The 16,529-nt window shown below is 47.2% G+C and overlaps 3 protein-coding genes and 1 long non-coding RNA gene across 5 annotated transcripts; 1 reads left to right on the top strand and 3 right to left on the bottom strand.

Moving 5' to 3' along the window:
- Positions 1-10: 10 nt before the first annotated feature.
- Positions 11-2,692, bottom strand: rnf113a (ring finger protein 113A). The gene is made up of 10 exons (XM_070980223.1): positions 2,570-2,692; positions 1,984-2,063; positions 1,804-1,902; positions 1,491-1,598; positions 1,002-1,111; positions 782-888; positions 595-684; positions 421-514; positions 235-341; positions 11-150 (listed from the first exon to the last, which is right to left on the bottom strand). The coding sequence occupies exons 1-10, from the start codon at positions 2,673-2,675 to the stop codon at positions 83-85; spliced, it is 969 nt and encodes a 322-aa protein (XP_070836324.1). The 5' UTR covers positions 2,676-2,692; the 3' UTR covers positions 11-82.
- A 960-nt stretch (positions 2,693-3,652) lies between these two features.
- Positions 3,653-15,758, top strand: rundc3aa (RUN domain containing 3Aa). 2 transcript variants are annotated; one of them, XM_070980155.1, is made up of 11 exons: positions 3,653-3,929; positions 11,894-12,009; positions 12,182-12,315; positions 12,432-12,517; positions 12,746-12,835; positions 13,348-13,428; positions 13,527-13,692; positions 13,796-13,953; positions 14,039-14,152; positions 14,332-14,438; positions 14,805-15,758. In XM_070980155.1, the coding sequence occupies exons 1-11, from the start codon at positions 3,823-3,825 to the stop codon at positions 14,945-14,947; spliced, it is 1,302 nt and encodes a 433-aa protein (XP_070836256.1). In that variant the 5' UTR covers positions 3,653-3,822; the 3' UTR covers positions 14,948-15,758. The 2 variants fall into 2 exon arrangements, with proteins under 2 accessions (XP_070836256.1, XP_070836255.1); XM_070980154.1 differs by having other exon boundaries at positions 3,684-3,929; positions 11,894-12,021.
- Positions 5,572-11,489, bottom strand: LOC139342881 (uncharacterized). The gene is made up of 2 exons (XR_011603076.1): positions 10,604-11,489; positions 5,572-7,085 (listed from the first exon to the last, which is right to left on the bottom strand). It is a non-coding gene; the product is annotated as an uncharacterized lncRNA (long non-coding RNA).
- zwi (zwilling) lies at positions 6,254-9,512 on the bottom strand. Its single transcript, XM_070980156.1, has 2 exons — positions 8,938-9,512; positions 6,254-7,967 (listed from the first exon to the last, which is right to left on the bottom strand). Exon 1 carries the CDS (start codon positions 9,379-9,381, stop codon positions 9,133-9,135), a length of 249 nt encoding a protein of 82 aa, XP_070836257.1. The 5' UTR covers positions 9,382-9,512; the 3' UTR covers positions 6,254-7,967; positions 8,938-9,132.
- Positions 15,759-16,529: the final 771 nt, after the last annotated feature.

The following is a 16,529-nucleotide window of genomic DNA, read 5'->3' as shown; positions in this document are numbered from 1 at the left end:
CTTATCTTTGAAAAAAAGACATTTTATTACAAATTTACACAGACAAACACGTAAAGGGAGGGCTGCGAAGGCTGAGATGCTGCTAATCTTCCGCATCTGATGGCGGCTGGTCTGTTGCAGCTTGATGTTTCTCCATCTTGGCCATCACCTCTGGAATAAAGAGGAAATGTAAGAAAACATGATTGAAGGGAATAATTCTAATTAATCATTCTCAAAGGGTCTTAAGCTGCTTACCTTTCGCAGGGTTGAAGACACCGTTGGTTTGAGTGTTGCACACATAGCAACGCTTGGACTTGCGGTAGTGCTGAAGAGCGCAGGCCTCACAAAAATAGTGTTTACACCTGGGAGACATGTGAGTGGTGAACACACGGCAGCTGCTAATAAACAAAGCTCTGCACAGCGAAGGTGAAGGCCGCTTACTTTGTGACAATGGGATTCTTGAAGGACTCCCTGCAGATGAAGCACTTGAAGGGCAAATCCTCCTCGTCGCTGCTCACCTCGTAGTTCTCGTCGTCTAGATGAAAGCACAGTATTGTTCAGGAAATGCTGGCGCAGGCACGTGAAACTGGCGTGAAATCCTCCCCCTGAACTCACCGTTGGCTCCGTATCTGCCCTCTTCCAGTTCCCTCTCGATCTGCCAGCCGTGCTTGTAGTCTGATCGGTCATGAAGGAACTTGCAGCTGTCTGAAGGCAGGAGAGAAGAGCGAGTGGTCCAGGTGTTAGAAAGTTGAGCTTATTCAACAAACGACTGATATTTTAATGGTACCAGTCTCACACCCACCTCCAAATCCACAGAAACCAGTCTCCTTATAGTCTTTGCAGATGTCCGGCTGGTAGTCCCACCTGACTGTGGCTCTCAGGTGTTCGGGGGCCCGGATTGGTCCTTTTCTGTTTAAAAGGTTTAAGAAAAAAGTGTTTACATCAGCAACAATCGATAACATGTGAACACTCACAGGTGTTCTTATGAAAACGTGATGAAGATGTCTCTCATTTGTCCTCACCTGACCATGCCAGAGGAGGCATTGCCCATCGTCGTATCTTTTGGCTTGATGAACTTCTGGTAGTTGTTGATGCCGCGGTAGATTTTATCGTCCTCTTTACCCGTCAGCTCCTGTTGAGTAAGTTAGTCCATTAATTATCAAAGAAAGTGAGATGCCATCTTTTCTGGTGATTGATTTATCGTAAAAAATGTCAAACATTTGCTGGTTTCAGCTTCTTGAATGAAAGGGTGTGCTGCTTTTCTTTCACATTTATGATGATACATGAAGAGTCTTTGGGTTGGGCTTTTTGTGAAGCATTTTTATTTTTACAATTTTGACGTTTTATAGACAAAATGATTGATCGATGATGACAATAATCAGTTGCAGCCCTAACTGCATACTTCACGAAAACATATCAAAATATGTGGAAAAAGACTTTATAAATTGACATTTAAATACACTGTAGCTTTTTGCAAAAATGTGACATGAAGAATTAGAAGAATCTCCTACTTCTTGGATTTTCTGACTCCTCTCAAAGATGGCCTGAGCGTCCTTGTCTCTCTCCGTGTCCAGCTCATATGTGGCAGTTGCACCCATGTCCTCGGGTCCCTCTGGTTTCTTGTTTGGGGCGAGATTGAGAGAACAGCAAAGCCAGAAGACACAAAGAACTGAATCATCAGAGCCCAGAGACATGTGGATGCTGATGGAGAACATTTTACAGCTACTGAGCAGCTGAGGGCTTTGCTCATGATCACCTTCACAGCAGGAGACTTAAACCACTGCACTTTAAGGTGCCTGCCACTAAAAATGAAAGTCGACTTACTGCTGACCGTGTGGACTTGTAGGCAACAGTGATCTTCTTGTCCTCCTTTTCACCTTCGCTCTCACTGGAAGATACAGCGTCTCTCTCCACTTTTCTGGTCTACAGAGACAAAACGAGGGTCAGGCTTACTTAACCATTAAACTCAACATGACTGATCCTAAAATATTATTGTTATGGTACCTTTTGAATCATGGGGTTGACTCGACTGTCTCTCTTTTGTCTTCTGACCACACAGCTCTGGTCCTCATCACTGTTGGCATCTGGAAAAAAAAAGAGGACATCTAATGTGTTGTGTTAAAGTAGGAGAGCGTTTCTCCATCAATACTGAAAGCACTAACGTTAAACAGCTACCATTCGAGCCCACAGGCGGTGATGACAGACACCAGATCTGCTAATGTCTGTATTATTAAGCTGTCAGGCGACATCTCTTTAGTGTCGCACCACTCCAAATTACGAGGGAGATGGAAGGCAGCACGAACCAGTGAGCTGTTTAGCCGTTTAATAGTAACGAACATTTTCGCAACGCGTCCACAGTTTACAGTCGCTTTCATCTTTCCGTCGTTCGTAAAGCGTTTGGCTCTTTACAGGTAAATGTCAGTGTCATTATTAAAGTCAGGAAGAAAATAAAACACAAACACTTGCCAGTAACTGTGAGCTAACTTGTGCATCACATTTCAGGACCGTTGACAGAACCACAGCGTCACCAGCACAGACGATTTCCATCACGAAAAACACTGGAAACATTAGCTAAGTACGTAATTACTACCTTTGTCGCTGTCGCTCCCTTTTCTCTTTCGTCCTGAGAATTTCTTGGTAGATTTTTTGAACAAGAAAGTGCAAGGGCCCGCTTTTGGCTCCTCAGAGTCCGCCATCTTCCCTTTAGTATATAAATACCCGCTGGCCCCACAGCGCCCTCTAGTGTCTCGGAGTCTTTCATATCCGAGCTTGGATATCGGTACTGTCCGTAATGAAATTACTTTAAACCAAAAACATTTCTAAATATTAACAATATTACAATAAACAAATAAACGCACCTTTTCTCGAAGGAGACAAACATGGTATATGACGCCTTCACCACTCACGGAAATATGACAATTGCATTGTGTCCATAAATAGACTGCGGGGTCCATCAGGGACTGTGGTGTAGCGTTTAATGTTGTATTGTTTTTCCTGTCAATGTTGTTTACGTTTGATTAAGTTCATTTTCCTTGGGGAATAAGAAATCAATCAATCAATGAGTATCCATTTATCTTTTAAAAATGATTGAAGTCTGCTGGGGTATCAGACAAAAATCTACACATACAGGCCAACTAAATAATGACCAATGATCTTTAATCACAAATTAATAAAGATCTGACCAAACATCAGCACAAGTGTGCCTCACTTTAATCAGAAGAGTGACTGCTTTTTGTGTTTTTCTGTCGCAACGATTGTTGGGGATGTATTAAAAATATCCACATCAAATGAAGAGAAGTCTGCAATGTAGAACTTTATTTGTTGTTCTTCAATTTTGAATATATTTTCACAACAATCAAAAAATATCATACGGTCATCAACAGCAGGTCGAAGCAAAACCACGCGTGCATAAAAATGAATTACGTTGGAAAAGAACTGAAAATTAACAAGGTTATAGATGGTGTTTTGTATTGACATCTTGAAGATAATTTAGTACGAGTGCAAAAAAACACGTGAAGGCATCATTTCCACTGGTCTCTCAGCTGTGCCAAACGCATGACGTACGCCGAACAAAACCGGAAATAAAAGTGGAAATAAAAGTATCATTATTCTACAATCAGCGCATAGAACGTGAAGGTGATTTTACTTCGAAACAGCTAACCGGAACTTGTGCATTTAATCATCGCTAACTTAACTAACGCTGCTCGCCGCTTTCCTGTCCTCCTCCAGCAGAAGCATCCGTGGCTCCCCGCAGAGGACAGCGGGTGTTTGTAGGACACAGGAGGGGAGGGAGGGGTCCTGGCCTGGGCACGGATCCCGAAGAGGCCCCGGGGCCGCCGCTGGATGGAGTCGGGCTGCATTCAGACAGCAATGGCTATGGGTCTGACATCGAAAAAGGCGTCTGCTCGGAGCGTCGGCGTGGAGCGAAAAAACCTCATCACGGTTTGCAGGTACACATCACGACACCGTCGACAGGCTGTATTATGTGCAAGTGCCAGTCCCTGCAAGCTGCTCAGTTCATCACATCAATAAGATGACCACCATGGAGGATGTTTATTTAATAGGCTAATTCAGGGATGAAACAATGGCAGCAGGATTCAAAAGAGGTGGAAAGTGATACAGAATAATGCACAGATTTGTAGAAAGGCGAGGGGTGGAGAGGAGGCAGGTGCGTTTTCACCTTCACATACCCCTGCCATCACACCCGCCTTGGTAGAAAAAAACTACCTGTAATTTTCACAGATTCTTCTCAAATAGTGACCTTTGTCTTCCTGGATGCACTTCGCTCAAACGTCCGAAGATCAAATCTCTGGTGTGACATTTACGTTGGATGCCTCTAAAAGTCTCTGATTTCTAACAGGTTGAGACACCTGATTGATCCCACCTATACTCATAAATGCAGCTTCAGAGGATAAAAATGAGACCGTCTTAGCACAACGACCACCGGCAGGTTTCCTTCTCCATCACAGCCAGGTTGAGTGCCTGTGTGGGACAAGGGCATCTGAAGCGCTGAAGGACTCCTCCCCCATCAGTGTCCCTCAGCCTGCTCAGAACAGCGAGCGCTGATGTGCAGTCCTTACATGGCTGTCTTGTGCAGTGTGAGGAGAGGTCAGGGCTGTAAACTCAAATGCATCAGACCTCGTCAGAGCTGAGCGGAGCCTTAATTTACTCCATAAGATTCCAGTTTTGCAAAATGTCGGGCTGCTGGGCTGAACTGCATCTCTTGGATTTCGTGTTAGATGTTATTGGATGAGAAATGAGGCTCCTTATGGACATGACTGACATCCAGGTTGTCTGCTGAGCATCTGTGTTTTCCTGTTTTGTGGTGTTTTAGTCCAATAATGCTCCTCAACAGGAAATATATATTCTTATCAGCAATACGGGGGAGGCGTGATGTGTCCCTCAGATATTATTTGCAGAGTTAACGAACTGCAAATAAACTGCAGTCATGAATGGTATTCCAGAAAATACACATCCATTATTAATGTCTCTGCATCGAACACTCACATCTCTGCAAGACTCCGGCTTAAAATGCGTCTTATTTGACATTTATTTTCACATCAATGAATCAATTAACTCTCTGTAAAATGTGAGAAAAATACTGAAGAATATTGATCTTCACAGAGCCTGAGGGGGCCCAAATGTATTCAAATTAATGCCGTAGAAGACTGTGAAAAGCAGCAGATTACACTTAAAAAGCTGCAATAAGAGAATTTCTGTCTTTAGAAATAGCTGCTGATTATGTTTCTGTTGATCCACTCATGGTCTCTGCTGCAAAGATGCAGCTACTCTATCGTGGTTTATCCTGCTTTATAGTGTTTTTATACTCTGCGATATCGCCAGAGGCTTGTAGGAAGATCTCAGCTTTGCTTTACTTTCATCATGCTCTCGTTAAATCTATTAAAGCATTACTGTGCGACTTGGATTGCAAATTGACTGAGGTCATAAATGATGCTGCTGACAGGGAGCTAATTATTTGTGCAGAGTGTGCAGGCGTGCTGCCAAAGTGACTCTTTGTCTGTCTTTGGTTTCTTTAAAACGACGCAAATCGTCCCCAAAAAACTAAAAAAAGACAATGTCCAGACTGTCGAATAGCCACACAATCAAGCCTTTTTATTCCAGTACCTTTCTGTCCAAGGCCCCGTCTGCATTTTAGAGACACGTAGAGTGAAGCAAAAACACACAACGTCACACACAGCGTGTCTGCAAAGAAAGAGAAGTTCTCACAGTGGACTTACAGCACACAGAAAGATTAGCGAGGACACAAAAAGACTGTTGTTTTCAGTCCGACCCGACCGTGCTAAGACCGTTTTAATCATGTAAGCGTTTTAATGACAAACACGCAGGACGATACAGAAATAAATCTCAAACAGCTTTCCGTCAGTAACGCTTACTACACAGTCTAACGTGACATTGATTAGGTTCAGCTGGAGTCTGTGGCCTGTTGGAGCTGCGTCTCCTCATTCCTGATGCTTCTGACCTGTTCTTTGTTTTTCTTATTGATGCCGTTCTGGTCAGAGTTGATTCAAGTAGTCGAAGGTTGTTTGTGATCCTGGATCGGCAGCGGGCCTCTGGCGGCGCGTTGAAGCAGGCTGGGCGTCGTGTTGGTGCAGGGGACAGGATCCAGGCTCTGTCGCGCTGCCGAGACGCAGCTACGTCCACAGCTTGAACTGCTGCCTGGCTACAGGAGCTAAGCCGACGTTAGTGCTAGATTAGTACACCAAGCCAAGCCTTTATTTTCCCCCTAACACGTGTGTGTAGATAGAAAGTCTGACCCTCGCTGTCACATCATACACGTTTAAATACAATCAGCACACACAGAGATTAACAAGTTCAATTCCCAACAATCCGCCTGGTGAAGTTATGTCTTTTTGTGGGACTTCAGAGAAAGGGGGGCTGCTTCTGTTCAGGTCTGGGTCTGCTACTGGGGCATCCTTACAAAGACAAACTGGCATCTCAGTCCTTTTTGAAAGTGTATTTACGTGATGTGGCCTAATGTGGGTCACCAGTACCAGGCACGGAAACTTGTCTAATGTCTGCTCAGTGTTTCGGTGCCTTGAGGAGCCCGTTTGAATCCGACACACATGTGCACAGCAAGAGACATTTGTGTCTAACAGAGGAAGACCTGATCAAACACTTTCATCTGCACAGGGAGCATTTTTCTGCATGCAAATAGAAAATAAGAAAAGTGAAAAAGGTGCTTCTGCAAAATGAGGAGAGAGCTTGTAAAATCAGCCTGATTCTAGCTGCAGCCTCTGTAACCTGCAGCATCGGAGAAGCTAAATGAACTTTGTCTTAATGGCTTCGGAGGGACTCGGTGATATTCATCACGTCCACAGTGGCGGCAGTGTCACCGTGGATCTCTGTGCTGTTGCCACTAGCAACAGGTCTTATCTTAACACGGCAGGCTTTCTGCAGCCGGTGGGATTTTCATGGAGATCCAGTTTAACTTTATGCATCTGAGTTGAATTTAACGAAACGTTGAGGGTCAGCGGCACAAGGCGGTCTGCTGACCAGTTTGAAATCTGCTGTTTTGTCGCTCTAGTCTGGCTAAGGGCTCCGGCGGCGGCGTCCGTGCCTGGAGGAGCGCTGCTGCTGGGGTGAACCTAAGAAAACAGATAAGATGAGTGAGACTCAGCAGGTCTGATGTGAGGTGCTATCCCTGCAGCTGCTTCCTGTAAACAAGAGGAACAGGGAGTGAAAGGAGGGCGGGCGGCGACGCGGTGCTTCCCGGCTGAGGTCGGAGCTCCTGTGGGGCGTGGCTCTGGAGAATAAAATGTCCTGTGCTGAATCTCGTGGACATGCTTCTGCAAGTGGGCGACTCTTTGAGCTTTTATTACTCTCTGAACGAGGGGCGCCACTTTCCACCTCTTTTTTAAGAAATGTTGGCAAATCTTTCAAGCCACATGCTGGAATATGTTGCATTTCCCCTGATTTATGATTTTTTCCCCCCCAACACCATCAAGTATGTGAAATTACAGCAGAACTCTCTGTCTTGACTAAACATTTGGGCGGATCGGCCTCCTCTCTCACCAGCGTTTCTCTGTGACAGCCTCATTTCATTTCACCCCCCCCGTCAGGTTCAAACATCTGATTTTCGCTCTCAGCGCCTCTCAGCCCAACACCCTCTCTGTCCATCTTGCACATGAATCCCTCTACACCTCCTCTGACCATGAAACACTTAACCTGGACTCTTATTCACAGAGGGGGCCGGCGAGAGGAAGACACGCCCAGCTGTTGCTGCATTTTACGTCTTTTAGTCTTTTTTGATTTGGCCCTAATAATCAGTCTCGTCTTAACACTCCTCAAAGCACGCGGCATTCTTTCTCTTGGCCTTTTGTGCCGATCCAGTACAGGACAGGACAGGACAGGACAGGACGTCTCCCCCAGCAGTCCAGGATGATAAACACAGCCTGGCTGGTGTTACACAATGCTGCGGCCAGTGAGGAGTCCGCCTGTGTCATCTGATCCTGCTGGCTTTGCCAAGACTGAAGAGAGAGACAGAAAGAGGAAGGGAGAGAAAGAGAAAGGAGTCAGGGAAATGTTTACGGGGAAAATGAAAGCTGAGAGAGTTAATGTGAAGCTTTGTGTGTTTCGGTGAGGCGTCGCCGCTGATAAATGTGCTTTCGGTTGTCCTGGGTCAAACACGCTTGTGTAAGTACAGTAGAGGGGTGAGAAGGGAGAACAAGAGGGCATTTAAAGAGAGCTGGGAGTGGGCTTGGCAGCGATCCAGGCTGAGTGAGAGGGGGCACAAAAGAAGCTTGTGAGAAGGCCCTGCAGTTGTTTTTCAGTGTCAAATCGTACCAAGAGCATGTTGCTACTCCACTCCATCCATTTGCATCTGAGGCACGCCAGCAATCCCCCTTCAGATCAAAGCACTTCAGTTAATGTGCAATCATCTGCCGTCGTGTTCCTTTAGAGATAACGCCGGCGCTTCCTCAGAGAGGCCGGCGAGGCAGACTTTCCTTCACTATGATTATGCCTGCTGTAACGTCAACAAACAGGTAGCTTAGCCAATAATGAGTGGTTCCCATACTGGGCCCTGGGAACCACCGGGGGCACGCTGTGCATAATGAGGAATTAGCTTGATTTGTCACTGTCACTGAACGCCTTTACATTTTATTATGCACTCTTTATCTTACGTTTTAGACAGAATAGAACAGTTCTGGTCTAACAATCCCCTTACTGACGGTACACGTCAAAGCAGCACCTGTGCTCTAAAGCAGATCCCTTTGTGGAGTTGTAACTCTCTCCCCAAATATTTGTGCTTACAAGCAAACATCTACGGGATCAGCGTCATCTGCCAAGTGGATTTGGGTAAAACCCAGTTTGTGGATCATGATGGAGCGAGCACATCCAGCATGAACCCTGCCGAGCATCCTGGGGCTCCACTACACCTGACTGAGCTACTTGGTATTTGCAGGGGACGTTATGAGGCAGAACTGAGAGGCCACTGACCTGTTTCCTCGATAAATCCGGCACAACCAACAACAAGTCAAAGGTCCAAAAGTAGATTTAATCCAGTTTCCGCTCTCGGTTGGAACAGACCCTGTGCAGATGCGGTAGTGGTGTCCATATATTCTCTGTGACGGTGCTGTTTTCTTGTGACATTTTGCGCCATTCCCCCCGCCCCGCGAAGAGGCCCCCTCTCATCTAAAGCGTCTTGCGTTTGGGGAAGATGGCTTTTCGAAAAGAGGTGGTGGTGGATCCCCTGCTGAAGGAGGCGCTCCCCAGGGAGATCTTGGTCTTCCCGCTGGTGATGGTGGAGGAGCCCAGAGATGTCGTGCTCCTGCCCCTGGTGATGGAGGAGCTCCCCATGGCAAGCTTGCTCTTTCCCCTCTTTATGGTGGTGTTGCCCAGGGTTAAGGCCGTCTTCCCCTCGGTGAAGCTGGTGTTGCCCATTGAGGAGAAGCTCGTCTTCCTGACCCAGATTCGACGGCGGAGTTCGGGGCTCACTCGACGCAAAGCATCGCACGCTCATGCAGTACAACCTGCTCTGCCCTTCGGGGATAATAGTAACATCAGCTGCAGTCCAGAGCAGACCAGAATGCTAAGCGTGGATAGCGCGACCCCCGTGTCGCATAATGCCTTCGTTGAGCTGACCGACGTGGGCTCTGGAAGGCCACATACCACCCATGTGTCCCTGTGAATGGACAGAGGCAGCCGTAGGTGGCCACAGCCTATCTGGGGGGAACGGGACAGAGGAGCGATTGTCTTATCTCCACGACGACACCAGACGGTTGAAGGACACATTGTGCAAAGGGGGTAATCTGCGGTGACATCACTTTCTTCTGAGCCATTGTTCCCTATAGCCTCTGATTGTAAGACAAGCCTCTGTGTGCGACTGTATGCGCCATATGTGCAGAGAGTGGCACTGTGTCGCATTCGAAGCGAGGAAAGACGAATGCGTTCACGCTCTCCACATGTTCAGGCTTTGATTGTACCTCATCTGCGTTTGTGTCCCTCCATGTCAAATATGGGTGTGGTTCCTTCAGTTGGTGTTTTAGAGCCCATTTGTGTCCTTGCTGAACTTATTTCACTCTTTAATTTCTACCACTTATGTCACTTAAATCGTAGAATACCTCACAGAAAAACTCAATCTATTTACAAAACAATCAAGCCAAGCAGAGTTCAGACATGTTACTTTTATAAGCATTGTTACATCAACCAGCTTTTACAGTTTGCTCCTTCAAAACCGCGTTTCCTGGCAGTGCAGGGATGGAAATGCAGGCAGACTTTCAGAGCATCAACCACTCTTATCACAAGAACACCACATTGACAGCAAAGATGTGGACATGTTGACGACTGTACATGCACAATATAGAGGAGAACCGTGCGGGTGAAAACACACACTCTCTTGTGTCTCTGCATACATCCCACATGGCTGTTTCGCACTTTCCCTCCCTGCCAAGGAAACACACCATAAACCATCATCTCATCGCTGCCGCATTTGCATAACGCGCTCAGCATGGCTTTTGATTACACACTCATTAGATCTGCAGCTCACATCGCACTCTCTTACTCCGAACAGGTGACAGTCGATGCCACGTTCACCTGTAATTCCTCACACACATTGATTTCAAACATAGCAGCTGTTTTTTTATTGACTCTTAGTACTACTGACCTGCTAAAACTGACCAGATAGAAATATCCTGGGGGTTTTAAGTGTGTGCAGGAGTCATGTGTGAAAATCCCAGTAGATGTTGCTGTGTGTTTCTTTGCCCCTGATGAGGGTGGTTTTGACCACAGACACAGACTTGGTCCCATGGGTGAAGGTCACAGTGGTGAGCGAGCTCGTGGTCTCCCCTCGTGTCACAGAGGTCTTGCCCACCGCTAAGCTGATGCTGCCCAGAGTCACGGTGGTTCTGCTCCAGGAGATGGAGGTTCTACCCCAGGAGATGGCGTACTTAGTCCTCAGGATCGAAACCCTGCCTTTGGTGAAGGAGGTCTTGCTTGACGAGAATGTGGTTTTCCACTCATTGTTAGAGTCTTTTTTGGACTGCTTGGCTTCTTTGGGTGTCTTAGCCCTTGCTCCAGCGGTCTTTTCCATTTAGGTGTTCCTGCGCTTGGACATCAAGGCTTTGCGGAAGGAGGTGGTCGTGGTTCCCCGGCTGAAGCTGGCCCGTCCCAGAGCCACAGTCGTCTTTTGCCTCTGGATGGTGGAGTCTCCCATGGAGGTGGTGGTCACTCCCCTGAAGATGGAGGAGTTGCCCAAGGAGACGGTAGTTTTTCCCCTGGCTATGGAGGTGCTTCCCACCGCCAGGGCAGTCTTGCCCTCGGTGATGCTAGTGTTGCCCATCGAAGCAGAGGCAGTCAGCCCGAGCCCGTGCCTGGATGCCGGATCCTAACATGCAAGCTGCATCGCTGCCAGCGGGTGCAGCACGGTGAGCGTGCGAGGTCAAAAGCCAAACTGAAGCTCCGACAGCGGCTGCCCTAAATAGATCAGACCACCATGTATAGATGAGGGGGAGGGAATTATTTGATCATTCTTTGATGCTGGCCGGTCCCTCAGAGAGACGAGACCCAAAGGGACCTGGAAGCACAGCGTGCACAAAGGCTGAAAAGACAGGGGGTTAATTGTATTGTTTTCATGATAACACTGCCAAAGCGCTGAAGGGGTACATTGTGCAGTACACAAGACAATTGGGGTGACCTCAGTGTGATAAGATGGCGTGGTTCCCAAAAAAAAAAAAAAAAAAATCCTGCGCTCTGCTATTGTTGCAGGGTTCAAATACAGTAGCACGTTTGTCTGCTGGGGTACAGTACACGGCTGCTTTTCAGCGGCTTGTGCAGCACACAACCAGCTGAAGGTTCAAACCCTGCATGTATGCAAAGTAGAGAGGAGGATTTTTTTTTTCCATTGCACCGGCTCGTGCTTTTCTGATTCCTCTTTCTCTGTGTGCTTCTGTTTCAGATTCTCTGTCAAGACTCTCCTCGAAAAGTACACAGCAGAGCCCATAGATGACTCATCCGAGGAGTTTATCAACTTTGCCGCCATTTTGGAGCACATCCTCAGCCACCGCTTCAAAGGTAACACTGCAGGTAACACACAGCGCAGCAGAAGGTGGACAGGTCAGCTAATGCGACTTCGATTGGAGGCAGTAAAAACACAGTTAGCTGCAGAGTTGCTGGGGTTGCATGCTCGCAGTGTGTGCTGTTGTCGCAGCAGAGGTGTGTTATTGCTGTGCTTTCATTGGACCAGGCTCAGGAAGCTGGTTCAGCTCAGATGGACAGCGCAGCTTCTGGGAGTATATCCGGCTGGCGTGCAGCAAGGTGCAGAACAACTGCATCGCCAGCATCGAGAACATCGAGAACATCAGCACGTCAAGAGCAAAGGCAAGGGTGTTTCTCTGCAGAGATGTGTGTGGCGATGAGTGTGTGTGTGGGATGTTGCATGAGAGAGCAGAAGAGGAGGCCCTCTGTTCCCACTCACTTCTTACCTGGTCCCACAGGGGCGTGCGTGGATTCGAGTGGCGCTGATGGAGAAGCGTCTGTCTGAATACGTGTCCACTGCTCTGCGGGACACGAGAACAACCAGGTCAGCCTGAAATTTCTGCTTTTGTTCGTTTTAGCAACGCTTTGCATCCTGAGTTACCTCTGCTGCACCTTCACTGTGGCCTCGTCTGCTCGTATTAATCACTCAGCTTTTCACGTGAAAGTAAAAGACACCACTTTGTTTGCCCCTGAGGAAAGCACACGCAGCTGCGGGACATCAAACATGTCAAATCTGTCATTAAGTGATGATAACCAGCTCTTCACCTGACAGGAGGTTCTATGATGATGGAGCCATCATGCTGAGAGAGGAGGCCACAGTCCTGACCGGCATGCTGATTGGACTGAGTGCCATCGACTTCAGGTGAACACACAGAATGTTTTAATATATAAGCACACACACACTCGTACACCCCAGTGATATATGTTTGCAAGCTATTTTAAGGATCCTGCATGCATTATATATGAATATTGAGTGGATCTTCAGACTGATTAGACCGAATCATTTGGTACTTCAGACTTATTTCTTGTAATAAAACAAACACATATGAATATATCTGACTTATGAATCCTCATGTTGGGTCCCAACTCTGTGAAGGTATTAGTCGAGAGCACGTATTCATGAATAATACATGGTGATAAGATGTATATGTGCTTTCTCATGTTTAATGTATTTCTGTATCAGTTATGTAGATGAAAGTATGTCTGACACATATCAAGTACAAAAGTGGCCATTTTTTGAGTGTTTAGTCCATATGTAGTACACTGTACTGCATGCACTGTAAACACATGAAGCTGAAGAAACATTTTTACAGCTTTCATGCTACATTTTAATAAACTGATCTTCCTGCAATGCAAGTTTGTTTGTTTCTGCAGTTTTTGCTTGAAGGGGGAGACTCTGGATGGGAAATCTCCAGCGGTGATCGACTACACGCCCTACCTGAAGTTCACTCAGAGGTGAGACTGACCCAGCCGAACCCGTCGCTCAGCTTTTAGCATCACGTCATCTGTGTGCGTGTGTGCCGCTGCAACACCGTGTCCCCTCTGCCCTGCAGCTACGACTACCTGAGCGATGAGGAGGACCGCCGCAGCGTGGACAGCAGCAACAGCGAGGAGAGCGTCCCCGAGCATCCCTACATCCCTCTGGTGACTGACGAGGAGAGCTGGAGCAACAAGTGTCGCAAGATGGAGCAGAGGTTTAAGATCGTCTACGCCCAGAAGGTGACGCACGACAGCTGCTAACAGGCTGATGTTGAAGTCCTTGTTGCTGCTGCTGCTGCTGCTGCTGCTGCTGCACATAAACCTCCTCACCGTCATGATGCAGGGTTACCTGGAGGAGCTGGTGCGCCTGCGGGAGTCGCAGCTGAAGAACGTGGAGACGGAGAACAAGTGTCTGAGAGCCAAGGTGGAGGAGCTGACAGTCCAGAGCCAACAGGAGAAGAAGGAGCTGGAGGCCGTCGTGCTGGAGCTGCAGGCACAACTGTGAGAAAGCACAAGAGCGCACGCACACACACACACACAAACTTTGGATGTACCTGCTTCTGAATGATGTGTTCTCTTCGTCCAGCTCTGCCCTCATGCCCTGTGATTCCTCCCATCTGGCTAAAGATCTCTCCATCCCGCTGGTCAACCAGTGGTCCACCATCACAAACAACCAGGGTGATGTCAAGCTTTTCCGCAGGTGAGCTGCCATTAGCAGCGTGTTTCCAGCGTATTTCTAATCGTCTGTATTCATTGATTTTCCGTCTTTCTAAATATATGTAACTGACACGCACAGCGTGAATCAGCAGGTGCTTACAGGTGCGATCAGCGCACCAAACATCGCTTCAGGTAAACGTGATGATGCTTTTGTCCGTCCAGGAGGAGTTTCCACAGTTTGGAGCAACTTTCTGCTGAAGTCAGTCTGAACTCAGACTCCCAGAAGACGGATGGGAGACAGAACGGAGACGCTGCCTGGACTTCAGCAGGTAAGAATACGTTTCATTCGTTCTCCTGCACCACAGCGAACTGCCTGCAGCGTTTAACCGTCCAGTGGTCGTTAGCTTCCTGTCACCTTGTTGCTCTTTTGGAGACGTCAGCCATTTTTCTTTCCATACTCTACAGATAACACAGTTGTGAAATAGCAACATTTCTGCTTGAGTAGGAATGTATTTGTGCTCCTTCCACTGCTGCATAAAAGCCTCTCAGAGGCAGCCACCCATGCACGTGGACACTCACACTTATACAAAGGCCGGCTTGATGCCTGCTTATGCTGCTTCGTGTGGGCAGCTTGAACTATGCATGTTCAGACGCTCAGTTTTCTTCTGCCCTTTTCTCTGTTTTTGTCCCCGCAGGAAAAGACAACACTCCCTCCATGCTGGGCCTGTGTGGTTCTCTGGCCTCTTTACCGAGCTCCAAGTCTCTGGCCAGCCTCAAGTCCAGCGAGTGTTTGGTCAACATCAGCACCGAACCCAGCCCTGCGCTCTCTCCCAGCTAGGAGCTCCAGACCAACAGCAACAGAGATTTAACCCCCAGCCTGTCTGCCTGGTGATGCTGCGTTGACCGTGCCCACAAATCTGACCTAAACCCCGCTCCCGCCATCCGCCCAGACCATCAACAGCTCCATGATAATGCAACAGGAAAGTCATGACACCATCTCTGGATTTTTGTACTCATGAGCGTGAAGTCATAAAACCCTTCTCCTTCGCCTTATCCGCTCGACTCCTCTCTCACTCTCCCACAGCCACTTTGTACTATCTGTGAATCTCTTCAACTGCGACCATGCTCTGCAAACTCCAACCTTTCCCAATGCATCCATTTATTTCCTTCAAATGTATCCTGCTCCTTATTTGAGTATCAGTATTCCTCCCCATGACGTCGTCTGTGTGTTTGTGCACCTTGGGCCTGTTTTACTCAGTTTTCCTGTCAAAATGTAACTTGCAACACTTGCAGCTCTTTGGATGCAGCCACTTGCAGAGAGAGATGTGAGGATCATTTGAAGAGATTATTCGTATCAGCTTTTGACAGACTGTCCTTACAGTGACTTAGCTCTGAGCAGTGTGTTTTATGCGTGACTGAATGGTTTCCGGGGTGTGCCGCCCCCGAACATGCAAATCATTCCCGCTTGAGTAATCAAACACTGTTTCAGTTTGTTTAATTCTGTGCAGCTATTTATGAAATCTATCTAATCTTAAGCTACCACGTGTTCATTTATCCCATTTTATCCAGCACAGCAGTATGTTCGTTTTACATGCATACGTTTGGTTATTTTTGTTTGATTTGCGTTGCAATAAACTGCCTTTTTCCATCACGTGTGTCTGCTTGTGTCGATCAGAATGCTGAATGGAGACACAGAAATGCAATGCCCAAAAGCAGTGGTTTTGAAAAAATGGCTCCAAACAGGAGGTGAACGGGAGGCACGTGTGATCTGGTGCCATCTTGTGGTGTAACAGTATAAAGGCGTGACATGATGAATGAGTACCCAGAATGCTCAATAACTCCTGACAGTGTCAGGGTGTTACAGAGAAAACATGCAGCTGATGACAATAATGTGGAGTAATGAGAGTCCCAACTTTTTTGGAATCCAGGTTGTACTTTTTCATGGTACGTTTGAAGTGATAATAGTAAAACTAAGCAAAATGTGGAGTAAACAGTACAGAAAGACCCCTGACCCTTGGTACATGGCTTAAAGCGGTGTTCTCAGGGTACCTCAATCATTGTGAATGCAGTTATTTAGTTGAATAAATCATTTATTAGCACGATTGTACTGACAATAATATCAAGCTAAACGTTATTTTAATATCTTTTATTGAATGAAAAGGTTGTGGTGGGTTATAACATGCTTGAAGTGCCTAAATACACCTTGAGGAAAGGGGGAACGGCAAAAATAACGGTGAAATTTGGCTCCTCTGAGCCCCTGTAGTGACCTTTAGGGGTCCCTGAACCACACTTTGGAGACCACACACACACTGTGAATAGACCCGGGTCTGGAAGTGGGTTTGAAGGGGAGGAGGGGAAAGGCCATGCCCCGCATAGTGGAGGAGAAAAATCTCAACAAAGTGGATGGGAACTTTAAGTTT

The sequence above is a fragment of the Chaetodon trifascialis genome, chromosome 15 (genome assembly GCF_039877785.1).
Source record: "Chaetodon trifascialis isolate fChaTrf1 chromosome 15, fChaTrf1.hap1, whole genome shotgun sequence".
In the NCBI taxonomy this organism is placed as follows: domain Eukaryota; kingdom Metazoa; phylum Chordata; class Actinopteri; order Chaetodontiformes; family Chaetodontidae; genus Chaetodon; species Chaetodon trifascialis.
This window is presented reverse-complemented; position numbering and strand designations above follow the sequence as displayed.